The sequence below is a fragment of the Nesoenas mayeri genome (assembly GCF_963082525.1).
Source record: "Nesoenas mayeri genome assembly, chromosome: 3".
NCBI classification, from domain to species: Eukaryota; Metazoa; Chordata; class Aves; order Columbiformes; family Columbidae; genus Nesoenas; species Nesoenas mayeri.
Window position 1 is genome coordinate 30,676,010 of NC_137544.1, and position 14,078 is coordinate 30,690,087.

The 14,078-nt window shown below is 37.2% G+C and overlaps 1 protein-coding gene across 5 annotated transcripts in view; it reads right to left on the reverse strand.

Moving 5' to 3' along the window:
- LMBRD1 (LMBR1 domain containing 1) overlaps positions 1 to 14,078 on the reverse strand; it is a 76,547-nt gene that overhangs the window by 15,410 nt on the left and 47,059 nt on the right. For 4 of the 5 annotated variants that reach the window (XM_080342650.1, XM_080342654.1, XM_080342653.1 and 1 more), the window contains 4 exons: positions 9,748 to 9,812; positions 8,879 to 8,981; positions 7,653 to 7,757; positions 6,279 to 6,428 (listed from right to left, as the gene is read on the reverse strand). In XM_080342650.1, coding sequence (XP_080198776.1) covers positions 6,279 to 6,428; positions 7,653 to 7,757; positions 8,879 to 8,981; positions 9,748 to 9,812 — 423 coding nt within the window. The remainder of the gene's footprint in view (positions 1 to 6,278; positions 6,429 to 7,652; positions 7,758 to 8,878; positions 8,982 to 9,747; positions 9,813 to 14,078) is intronic. The other variant, XM_080342651.1, reaches the window with a different exon arrangement.

The following is a 14,078-nucleotide window of genomic DNA, read 5'->3' on the forward strand; positions in this document are numbered from 1 at the left end:
CTCTAAGTAGCATAACATGAACTTTTCTAAATATGCTTCACTTAAAATAGCAGCTTGTGTTCTTTTCAAAGACTTCAGAAACATAAAAATGTCTCTGAAATTAAAATCTTTTAGCTGTGCACAAAATGAATTTGGAATTCAACTTTGGTGATGAAGATACCATGAAGTGTTAGGCTTGTATAAATGATGCCAAAACCAGTTTGCTTCTGGTCTAAAAGTCTAATGATAGTATCCAATATACTTAGATAGCCAGAGTGGAGGAAGAAAAACTACATTGAAGTGAACTATTGAAAGCCCAAATATTCCTGTTCATATGTCTCAAATCTTGGGAAAACTGACCCTTTCAGAGACTACATGAACACTATGTACCACACTGATTTTTGAATAATTTGTGAATAATTTTAGAAGAGTTCAATGCAAGCAATTCATACTACATTGATTCCTTCATACACTAATTCACTTCAAAGGGTCTCATATCTACTGTAGTTACTTTCACCTTCACGATTTCCTAAATAAGAAGCCCCCTAAAGAAATCAGTACAGGTCGACACCTTTTCTCCTTCAAGCTGAAGAAAACATGTGCCTTAAAACCTACCAGAAATGAGTGCAAGCTGGCACATAAAACTACAAGTTTCTCCAACAAGTCAATTGATAAAGTTTATCGGTATTAAGTAAATTCAGCTTTTGCTCTGAACATGACAAAAACAACAACAAACAAATAAACGTCTATCCTAAAAACCAGCCATCTGTATGAACAGTTAACTTTGTTTCATGCAAACACATAGAAGCGTGAAGGCAACAGCTGCCTTAAAAGAAACTGATCCAAAAGGAATACGACTGGACAAAGGAATCAGAAACTAAAGTGGAACCAAAAGTAAAAGGACAATGTGTAGATAGAAACAACAGGATAAGAACAGAAGAGACAAAGTTCCAATTATTCAGTATACATTTAGCAGTGGTCCAGCACCAGCTGGCTGTCACCATTACAACTCACAGTGCTCAGCCATGGAGAGTGTTGCTTTCAAAAGAACAGCATTACAAATGGTACAATTTTATACAGACATACAAAAAGACAGAACAATCAGAATACTGCCATTTTAAAATTTTGTCTTCCTCATGTATTCATTTTCATTTTAAAATAGTAGGAATTCAAAACACAGCATGCAAAAATAGCTAGACCTGCAGGTTTCTATGATTTTTTCCAGGTTCAATATTATTCTTGTTCTCCATGAAGACTCTCATAATTTAAGACTTCTGACATAGCTGGATTCAGCTCAATGCTTTCCACAGGCTCAAGGCATTGGGGTGTACCTTAAAGTCATAAAACAAGCCTATCTTTCCCTAGCAATCTTTTCTTCTCTCCTACACATGGCAAAACCTTGTAAAGGTCCACTGAAAGTTTTCTACCTTTTCACAAAAAAGACCTGAAAAAAAAATGAAAAATGTATTCCACAGTAGAGATATAAAGTAAAGCATTTCACGGTATTAACCCTTCCTAAGGATGCTAAAAGGAATGGTAATATCACTAACTCTGTCAGCTGAACACCATTTTCATTTTTACATAGCTAGAATTTCTAACATCAAATTTAGGATTCTTTAATACTTCAGTGATACTACACAAAGTAAACTACACAAGTATTAAAGAAAGCAAAAGCAGTTTTACACAAAGCTAACTCACATAGAAAACAAATAAGTCAAAAGTTATTACTTAAAGGATTAACTAAAAACTAACATCATTATGGTAACACTCAGTAAGAGCTCAGTATCACTTCTTCCAGTGAAAAAAATATTAAAGAAAAAAAAAATCACACCTTTGCCAGCACAGAATTGGTTTCTACATGCTAGAACTCTTCCAAGCAGGTCCTTGAACAGGCCAGAATCTATTCTCCTGAGTCCAGGGTTGTGTTCCTACTATTTTCCGTGTTCTCTCCACTTAGATCCAAGACTGCCCTTGATAATTTCTTCCTTGTTTTTAGTACCAGGTCTAAGAAAGTATTGCCCTATTTCAGCTCCTCAATTGCCTGTGCCAAGGACTTGTCATCAGTGTACTCCAGAAGCCTCCTGGATTGCCTGTGCTCAACTGTGCTGCTTTTCCAGCAGATACTTGCATGGCTCAAGCCTCCTATGAGAACCAGGGATTGTGAATATGAAGGTACCTACAGGATCATCTGCTCCTTCCACCTGATCAGGAAGCCTGTAAGCAGACAATATCACTCATGTTGATCTGCCCTCTAATCCTAACCCATAAACACTTGCCTGGCTTACCCATCCCAAGGCAAAACTCCACACATTCCCACTGTTCTCTCACATGAAAGTCAACTCTTCTCCCTGTTGTCCATCCCAGCCTGTCCCCCTCAGAGCCCACACCTGGCCACAGCAGCACTCCACTTGCGTGAGCATTTCAGATCATCTCTGGTCCCAGTGAAACTGCAGACCCACAACTGCATGCAAACATCTAACTTCTCCTTTGTTTCCCCTGCGGTGTGCATTAGTATTCAGGAACTCCAGAAGCACCCAAGCTGTGCTGATATCTCAGAAAAGATGTGAGAGCTTTGCCCTTAATGCTGTCATCTCAGCACTTAAGTGTTGGCATACATACACCTCATGTAGAGCCCCTTTTGCCTCCCAGGGCACTGAGAAAATGATTGGACATAGAAAAGATGCATAAGTGATAGCAGAGATGTGTCTACAGAACAGTTCCTCAAAATAATTTAGTTAGCATTATGTAATAGAGCACTCAAATCTCAGACATTTGTAGTATGAGTATTGTCAAACTCTAGCATTCCAGTTACCACATCCAGTCCAAAGCTGAAAGCAGGAAGCCTCAAGGGCAAGTGGGAGACAAAACCAAGTACAGTAATTCAGTGCATGTGCCTCAAGAGCTGACACTTACATAATTTATTCCTGCTTAGGCTCAGGACCAAGAACTTGAAAAGATCTGTTTATGCACTTGGCCATCTAAGGGGTACTTCTGGGCTCCTGCTGATTAAGACACCCTGTGTCCTGCAGCTTAGACCTGCTCCACTGAATTGTCCATGTGAAGGCTGAGGGAGGAGTGACTGTTGCTGCTCTGGCCCTCAACTGAGCAAAGTGTCAGTGTCACCTAAGACCGAGTCTTACAGGTCCATTACGTAGAAATATTAGCAAACAGTGCTCTTTCAGACAAATGAAAAAAAAAAAATGACCTAATTGAACAGAAATAGCAATTACACTTCAAGTGAAGACAAAACTGTAGCACAGCACTTCAAAGTTAAAAGGTCTTATCAAGAGTAACAGTCTCCAAAGGAAACAGTTCAAGATTCAAAGGATTCTAACCTGTCTAATGCATCACTATAGATTTTTGTCACAAATTAGTTTGACAGGTTACTATATTGGAAATTAATATAGACCAAAGAAAAGGAGGAAGTGCTCCTTTTACACACGTTCTGTGAGTCACCAGATACTGACACATGTTTATCAGCCCACTCATCCACTAAGCTGGCTTGGAATTTTGTTTAATTATTGCTTGGTTCTGCACAGTGCTGGTTACCAGTGGTGTTGTTATACTTTAAATAATGAAGTTGATTGTCCAGGCAAACCAGTGCATACAGCTTCCATCATCAGGAAACTCACCACAGGCACAAAATGTATTTCACTTGCCCAGTTCCTGTGTATGTTCCTGGCCACTCCTCAGTTCCATAATAACCAATTCATAACTCTTAAGAACCTTCTCATTGCTAAAATTCACAGAGAAATCTGTCACTCTTTTTCGTTCCCAGCCACTGTCTCTCCTCATTTCTAAACACAATTTAACATCCAGTAATCAGGGTAGTCAGACACAAAGTGTCCGCTACTTTCTGAAAGACTCAGAGGATGTCTGAAAAACCTGTATTTACTTGGTATGAAAGAAATACTGATGTAACTTACCAGCACAGTCACTACACTTTTGCTACTTTAACAACTGAAACACTTTCTACTCAGGTTACTTTATGCACTTTTAATGCAACTCTTTAAAATGGGACATAAGCAAAAGACCCAGGATGGCTATCTTAACAGAAAGACTTTTTTTTTAATCCTTTAAATGAGAAGTTGTAGCTCAGTTCCAACTAATCCTTCTTGCAGTGCTGACAAGGATTTCATTTGAATAGCTGTTTGAATGACACAAGTGCCTCCCCACTCCGGTGGGTCATTCTCTCGACCCTTTTCATTACAAACTACATATCACTGTCCAGATACTATTTGTCATAACAAACACTTGTATGTTAGCTGTTTAAGTCCTAATCCTTCCAACTCCCTCAATATATACACCTACTATTTTACTGAAACACTGCCATTTATTCATAAAGCAAAACAAACTACTAGCTACAGTCTTCATAATTTACTTTTCACTTCAATCTTCCATGTTTTCTGCAAGTTTTAGAATAAAGGATTCTTTCTCAGGCCACTGAAAGGCTTAAAGACTAGTTTGGTAAGATCTGCAACAAAGTTGTCCTTCCCACCCTTCCATTCACAATAGTTCTGCACTGTAATTGGAGACATTCAATCAGCCTACAATATAAAGAAAAATTCTAACACAACAAACCCTGGATATGTTTTTTGTAAGGACTTGAGCTCATAACTCATTCAGATACAGCTATATGATGTTCTAGCCTACATACACAGTAAGTAATCATGCCAGGAGTTCTATGTAAACTCACCATAGAAGCAAGTCACTTTTCTAAATTGATTTTCATCTTAGTTTCTTGCTGCTGCTACAATTTGCAGATGCCTAGGCATGTTTATTTTCTATTAGTTATATCTAACAAAGTCTAATAAAAATTCATTAAACTTCCTTAACATCAAATATTCAAGTCCCCGACAGTGATCCTATTATTGTGCTCAGATTGATATCAGGATGACCAACCTCCCATTACCACATACAATTTAGATGTAAAGACAGCAGAAAAGTAGCATTTCTTGATGCTTCACTTTCTGCAGTCACAATTCTACCACATACACTGAGTAAGTACATTTAAGCTGATCAGGTTCCACTTCTCTACTTCAATTTATCCTTATAATCCTTTCTCTTAAAGTATTCTGCAGCTACTCAGTTTAAACTGAAAGAATCAATAGTGATAAATTACACATTTTACCAGATACTTTCAGTTGAAGAGGGTTGGTGGGTTAGGGTGGATTTTTTGCAGTTGTGGGGTTTTGTTGTTTGGTGGGTTTTTTTTGCTGTTGTTTTGGTTTTGTTTGTTCTTTGTAAGGTTTTGTTGTAGGAAAAAAAAAAGTAGTTTATTCTCCCAGGAGCATAACCTTCTGGAAAACTATTTCCAGTGCTCAGTGCAGCACTCAGTTACTTCACTCCCATTCAAATCCCTTCACTCAACCACTCTGGCTGAACTGTTTTGGTTTTGTGAAGCTTATACCTAAACCCCAAACTGCACACCAAAAGATCTGGGCTTCTTTGTGCCTGAATATCACAAACCAGTTCATGATCTGGTTAGTTGTCTACATTTGCAAAATCAGATCTATTAATAACAAAGACTCCACCTGCAGGATACCAGATATTGGTAAACAGCTATCCATAAAACCCCTCAAGATGCTTGTGATGTGTAACTTTGAACTTCCCCGTAAATATGCAGGCCTCCCCTCAAACTAAGATGAAAAGTAAGAATTAAAGCCTTCAGGTATAGAATACTAAAGACTTGATGAGAAAAAAAAGAAAAATCCCAAAACCAAAGTACACAAAAGTTAAGTAACAAAAGCAGAAACTAATGTTAACTACTTAATTCTGTACAAGATTTTATAAGACAAGGACTGCAATAAATTTCATGGAATTCGATAGTCCGAAGTGTTCAAAACGAGATTAATCAGCACATGCTCAGCTTCATTCTGATTATCTTCTACTGCACCAAGTTACTTAGTAATTTCTCATGAACATAAACTGCCGAAGAGCAACCTTGCTTTCAGTCTACAGTCTGCCTTACACACTAAAACTCATCCTCACTGAGCGACCTCACTGCAGTCACTCAGCAACCTAAGTGTACCCATACAAAATCTAGCAGAAGCTAGCAGCTGTCTAACCAAAAGTAGTAAAACAATACTCAAAGTTTTGTGCTGTCTGAAGATGACACAGAAATTCAGTTGTGTTATCTATAGTACAATCAGTTTCTGGCTTGTGCAATTATCAAAAGAACATCTACTAAAAAAAATCCTGTCTACAAAAGTCTTAAAACTGAGAATGGGTCTCTGTAAACAGCACCTTTTAGATACAGAGGGTAAAATTCCTTTAAAAAAAAAAGTATTACATCTCACCTGTACCAGGTATTTTTGGCTTCCATACATTACATACTGTGGGGCAAGACTGTATATCATATAACTTGTATGAAGAACTATCAACAGAAGTATCATACAGAGAAACAAGAGTGCTTGAGGTCGAGTTTTTCCTCTTCTGATTTTATAAAGCTATAATACAGAAAACATACAAATATAAACATAATGAAAAAAAAAAATCTTTTCAGAAGACATTTGACATCCTGCTTAATTCAAGTAATTGCTTTAATTCTACTGAAAGAAGTAGGAGGCTGCTAAAATTATTCTCTGACAAATTAATTCAAATGAGTCCAAGCAGGTTTTCAGGTCTATTTACCTGAATTTCAAAGCACAGCTATTTAACTAAATTAATCATTGTTTCCATTAATGACCCAGGATACTTAAACCAGCAGTTAGCAACAAGATTTAAATAGTGGTGCCTGTCACTGAGACTGTGCCTTGGTTTGTCAAAGAGTATTGTGTCCTTTGGTTGAGGTGAGGAAGCATCTGTCACTATGCCTTTAATCAGATCTAGAAACAGAGGAGGGAGCTATGAGAGAGAATTCCCAGGCTCTGACAAAACTTACGCACCATATGGTGGCATCTTTTCTACTTTGCTCCACAGGGAACAATATAATCCCTCACTGTTAACCTGTAGATATCACTATTCTTTAGTCAAAGGCTCAGCTGGAGTACCATATGACAGTAAAGAAGCTGGCAGCTGAGGGGTAAATGATGGAAGAACAAAACCTACAGCCAATCTCATAACTCATTGCATGGAATCAGGGTCACTCTTCAGAATTTTGGGGTGTCACCACATGAAAAGGTGACAGTATTAAAGGGAAAACAGTCACAGAAACAGGGAAATACTTAAGCAAGCATCATAGGCATGAATGGCATACTGTTAGATACAAAGCTGCTTTTTCAAACACAGCAATATATTATTTGCATCATATTTAGATATGGCATATCATCACTATACTGTTCTCTTATGAAGCTAGATAAACTTGCTTGCCCCCTTAAAGCAACACAAGCACTACTACCTGTGTGCACATATCAGATTTTGACCACAAAATTGGCTTCTGACTTATTTGAAGTTAAAGCCGAAGTACCACTGATTAAACACTTGAAAGAGTCCATTTGATAAGCAAGCAACAGCTAAAACAAGTTTCAGTCTGACAGCTTCTACAAAATGGAACACCTTTCACCACAGTGAAAATTGTATGATGGGTTTCTAACACTCAGACATACAGACTGCTATTTGCAACATTCAGTATTTATGAAGCAGTGCACAAATAATGACTACTTAAACATACTGATTACCACATATTTATTAAACATCTAGAGTATTATAAACTAAACTTAGGTCATACTTACCCTTATCCAGAAGAACCATATACCCATATTTCTAATCCCTGCCATTGAAGTGAAGATAAAGTACATAACAATAGTTGTAATAAGAATATAATCAAGTGGAAAAACCTAAAACAAGAACAAAAGTAGATAAAGAAAAAATTCAAGTTAGAAAACAAGTTCTTCCTCCACTTAAAGCATCTGAGTAAGAGTCCTTCCCTTTAAAGGTGTCAAGATAGCTGGCTCCATATACAGCTAATATAGCTTGCTGTTAATAGAGCTTATAAGATTAATTTCAGAAAGCAACTAAGTATTTTTCTTAATTTAAAACTTTCCTTAGTTTTGAAGTGTTATACATTTTTAGGCCAAGAAATACTTAATTCCATACTGAAATCACATGTAAAAGAAAGTCCACAGTGGCAAGTCATTTTAGGACTGTATAGGCATTCTATTTGTGATTATTTCAGAACATATTTGCATACAAAACTTGATTTTTGTATTTACATTAATAACAGCTTGAGGTAATACTGCTGCTGAACACTACTCTCAGTAAACTGCAAGCTTAGGCATTCAGCCATTTTAGAAACCACAGGGAAGCAATGCATTGTGCCAACTCATTATTTCAAGAACATGGAAAGAACTCAACTAGGGGAGAGCACAAGCTTACACTAAGGTTTATTCTTAGCTAACCTACGGCTGATTGCCAAATTTGTATGGGATCTTGTTGCCTCCCTACAATACAGAAGTTAACAGATGTTTGTTATGTAGGGTTTGTTCTAAAGACTAATGCATTACCTACAACATACATAACTGCACTGACTGTAATAAATCTTTCAAGGTGCAATAAACATAAAAAAGTGAAAAAAAATTCATTTACTTCACTTAAGGGGAATAAACCAGCAAATACAAAAATAAATAGAATGTAGGCAGGGCATGGGAGAAAGCTGTTTTTATTCTGTGCGTGACAAGTGATATCATTATTTGCTTCCACTATGTTCTCATTAGATGAATTTTACATTTCAAGTACATTCCTCCAGCAAACAGCTTCTATCCACTCAACATTTTCATATCAATATCTAATAACTCAGGACTGTTAAAAATGAAGTTGCCCTGCTTTTACAGAACATACATCTAAATAATTTTGTTTTAATTTATTACTTTGTAAGAAGTGCAGTTTCCCTTTTGACAGCTTAACAGAAGACCAAGGGGAGTATCCTTACATATACAGATTTTTTTTTTTTTTTACTTACTGTTTGAAGAACAGGTAACAGCATATTCAATGGATTGGTCAGATTAGTTCCTAAAATTATAAATCCTGAGTCGAAGCCAGCCGAATGCAGAGCTTTGTCCAAACTGCAGTAATTAAGAAAAACTGGGTAAGTACTATTGTTCTCCCAGAGCTTTGTCCTCTGTTTAAAGGGCAGCTCATAAAAAAAAAAACCCAAAACCCTGAACCAAACCCAGAGACTGACAGCTTTTTCATATCTCTGTAGACACATGCTTTGTTTTACCATTCTCATTGAACTTGTCCTCTGAAAAGGTATATTGATTTCTGCATCTCCTTGGCATTTCAGATTTTTCCCTAGTTTGGGTCACAGAGCTTATTTGCCCAGTCTAAAAATTAAAAATGCCAACATTTGATTAGCATCAATCTTCACTGAAGATTCACCAGATTTGCAGCTGGCTATATTGCTTTCAATGCCATGAAACAGCTACAATGTAATGCACATAATGTATCTATTATACACATTTACTGCAAGAATTTAAGCACCTGTGACCCAGCGCAAGAAGTACCTACATGCATTAAGATTCATTCAAGCAACCAGAATACTTCTGTAGTCTGAATTAAACTTCCTTAATGTATATGCTTAATTTCTATGCTGAATCAGAACAATTTTCAGCAGCATTCAGACAATGAAGCTGAACATATCCTTTTTTGAACCTGTTATAGCACATTTTGTTCAGTTTCAATCTATACTATCACAATGAGAAACACAGCTCTAGTGACAGAAATGTAGAACAGAAGTGGGCTGACTCTTGAAGGAAACCATCCCTGATTTTGATGTTAGAGCAGAAACTGTAGTTTAAGTGGTTAGGAAAAATGCTGAAATGTACTTACTTGGACAAGAACAAAGACACAGTGAAGAGCAGTGCCACGATGATGAAGAATACTCCCCACACAATCTAGAAGTAAAGATTTATTACAATTTAACTGAAAATGCTTGCAGTTGATATAAGTAATGAAGACTTACTTAAGTTTCAAGAAAGGACTAACAATCTTGGATCACCTTAGAGATCAAACACACTTGAAAGGGTAACTTTCTGTAAACACTTGAGAGAAGTTCTAACAACAGCAACAAGAACCAAAAAGATGCTTATAAATACTAAGGTAGTAGGAAAATACTTGAGTATCAAGAAAACCTATATAAGTGCTACTTAGATACTATTATTCTAAAACACTATCTAGACACAAGTGATTAAAATGAGATTACTATGACCACATCACAACTGCCAGATAAAGGCCTCTCTTCTGGAGGAGGTTTTAGAAGAGCTTCATACCCTTTTGCTACACCAGGTGAGTCATTCGCCCTGCAGTCTTTCTTTGGAGTGCATACTCAAGAATTTGAAACTGAAAAAAAACCCAAAAGGCATAACAGCTGGGCTTATTTAGCCAGTTACAAGCATAAGTCATAAGCATGGAAAAGTATGGGTAAAAAAATCATAAGGACCACTACAATTAAACCAGATACTGCTATTGTTTTTTAAAAGCAGCAATAGCAGGCTTTTTATAAGCTTTTGCACAGATACAGGACTGCCTGACATACAAAATAAGAACAGTATTTCTTGCCTAAGTCAAGCAGGTGTATGAAAAACTAAACTAAGCTCACCAGGAGTAAATGAAGATGTTGCAGACCAACCATATCAGCAGTTAAGCTGGGTTTGTGCATTCAGATTTTTAAGGTCTTAGGGGCTAGATTAAAATAAGCAAACAGCTTAAAAAGCTAGATTATTTAGTCCCTGAATATAGTCAAAGTACAAAAAGGTTAAGTCTATTTTAAATGGAAAGAATTCTGACAACTTACTACTAAGTTTAGAGAACTAAAAGTAATATTCTGATACCTGTATGCTCTTTTTTACCCATTTCCTTCTCATTTTTATCTCCAGAGGAAAAAGCCACCTTCTTTCAATGGTGGCTTGGTTACTTTCAGTTCTTCTGTGAATGGTCTGAACCAAGTAGAGTCAGACATATACATAAGTTTCTTCCTTAAGATCTTATTTAAAACACAGGAAAGTTTTTATTATGCATGCCAAATACAACACCCAAGCCAGGGACTTCATTCTTTAAGCCATCCTAACAAGAATATTTATTGTTTTTCCTGGCCTAAAAGATAGTTCACGGAATAATCTTCCACTTCTTTGGAAGGTTTTCACCCTCACTATTTTTTCTTTCAGGGATTAGGGGATGGCACACAAAAGTGAGCTCAGAGAACAAACCCCTTCACTTACAGCTCCAGCAGATTTACTGTATTTTCCTAGGAATCCTAGTCACAGAATATGCTCAGATAAACATGCTGAGCTTCCCAAAACAATAATGCTTTCAGATTGCTAGACCTGAGACAACCTAGACTTATTTCCAAATTCTTCCACATGAATGAGAATATTTCACAGTTTACATTATTTTATTAGCATTAAAACTTGGCACACAGCCATCCTGAAAAGGTTAAGAACTTTATTACAGCTGCTTATTAAAGATACTCACAGTTACAATGCTATTATTGTTCATTAAATTCTGATAAGATAAGATAACCTTCTGTCTGCAAACTCAAACAATATTAGAACATCGCTTAACAACTCAAATTATGTAGGCCTTATAGTTACAAAGACTAATATCAAGGTACGCATTAAATATGTGGAAATATGCAAGTTAAGTGTACTAAGATGTCACCTCTCCACAGCAAACACTAGGTATCAGCCGTACACGAAACATATTTAAAAACAGTATCAAGAGTCCAAAGCTTGCTTTACTTCATCACCTTTGGCCACCTATGGCGAGTATACAGGTATACAGATCTCCTCTGGAATAAGCCTGTCTTCTGAAGTGATGCATAAGACTCTTAGAAGTATGTAATTGTTGAAAGAACAGCCCTTTTCTGACTTTAACCTCAACTCCAGTCCCATAAAATTCAAGATTGAAAAGGCTAATATTAAAGACCTTCATTCTACTTTAGTTCATCCTCTATTGCCACAGCACTATTAAGGATACTGAACCATAAATGATTTGCAATTAACATCAACTATGTTTACACAATTTCAGATCAGTTGACTTAAGCCTTTCACAGAGCAGATCCTGCGTTCTTACCTAGATTTTCCTTGTACCTCAGCTGATTACAGACCAATCAACACCTCATTTCTAGTCTATTAACCAGCACCTGACCAACAATTAAGAGAATACCAACATTCAGATTAGTAGTTGAGCTTGCAATTTACAGTCCCAGCTGAGCCTTATCAAACACTAACAACCTGACAAATTAAAAGCATGCCTCCAGTTGGGTATCATTTGGTACACGGGTAAGGAAAAAAAAAAGTAGTATTTCCTTCCTTTCCCCCCACATAAAGCCTAGGATAGGCTAGAGAAACATTGCAGCAGGAGCTATACATTCACTGTTGCATTTTGTCACCAATAGCTAAGGAAAATCTGTCCTATGACACTACTGCACTGCGGTTTACCAGCTTTAAAGCACCTAGAATATCTTCCAAGATCCTGCATACACTTAGCCATGAAAATTTACAAAATTTTGCTTTGTGTCACAGCATAAATGAGATGGAATCCAAGCCCCTGAGAACATGAGCACATGTTCAACTTCAGAGCAAAGGACAGTACTTCATCAAAACCTTTCGCTCTCATAGCAGGACTATTTATCAACTTTTGCCAAAACCCTTTTATTACTAGAACAGGCAAAACCAAAAAGCCTGTATTTCAGCCAAGCACCACACAGAAGAATCTAGTAAGGGCATTATATTTAAAAAAAAAACAAAACAAAACACAAGCTACCCTTGGTCTGTACCCCACACCATAACTAGTTGATATTTTCTGAAAGAAGCTGCAGCCTATGGAGATCTCACATGCTGAAGCAGGCTCTTCTGACAGTAACTACAGTCCATGAAGTAGACACATACTGGAACAGTGACAAAATGTGAGGAAGAAGCAGCAGAAGACAAGTGTTGTAGACTGATGGCAACTCCCTACTCCCCATCCCCACTGGGCCACTCCAGTGGGGCTAAAGAAGTAAAGCTGAAGATGGGAAAAAGTGGGGTGCAGGAAAGTCTTTTAAATGGCTGTTTGTTTTACCATTTAAACCCATTTTAATTGGCAACTTTCCTCAACTCTTTTTTGCCCATGACGATAACTAGTGATTGCCCCTGTATATCTCAACCCACATATTTTTCCAACTTATTTCCTCCCCATCTTGTGGGGAGTGAGAGAGCAGCTAGGAGAGCATCTGACAGCCAGCCACATCAGCTCACCACACTACTGTGTGATGTGACCTACTTTCCATGAAGTTTCAGGTAACCTGGCAAAGATGGGTTAAAAACAATTGTTAGATGAAGCAAAACACTTCATATAAAGTTATCAGTAAGTAAACTTAGGACATGAAATATTCACACCTCTTGCTTGTCATGCTGCCAAACTCCCTGATGTAGAGGATGCAGCTGCGAATGCAGGAAGATAGCCTGTCAGTTCAGCCACACCACCTCTCTGAGGCAACTAAACTGACTCCTGACAGCACCTACAGTCTGCATTAACACTGCACCAGCAGGGCTATTATCCAAGTAGTTGCTTACACTTTCCCCTCTTTCAGCTTTCTCCAGAGAAGTGGGGCAGGAGAAAGAAATCAAAAGCCCATTAAAAAAAGAATACTCCAGGCCTCCACCCTCAAGACAAAATTAAGTGTACCTGTGCTTCTCTGAAGCTCTTCAGCAGCAGGTGGAGCAACAAACATCTATACAAGGTCCTCACTATCCTTATGATTAGATAGGAGACTAGTTTATCTCTGCCTTACTAGAGTTCAAGTATACCACTCTATTTATCAAGAGAACACTTAACTTTGTAATCTCAACCTTCAAAACAGAACACTTAATTTTCTTATATTACACACCTTAGGCATCTCTTCAGTCAATTCACAACCGTTTTGAAGCACACCATGAAAACTGATGCAATACTCACAGCTTACTATTGTTAAGTAATTTTTTTTTCCATAACCTGTAGTCTTGTTCATACATTAAGAAAACATAACTATGTGCTCTGGGTTAGTTTTTTTTTCTGTAAACAGTTTTATACCCATCCCTAGAGTATACCACATCTCACTTGCAGCTGAGCTTATCAGATGAACATGTGAGAAACCATAATAAAGGAGAAGCAGTAGATTTGCTACCTACAGAAAAAGGTAC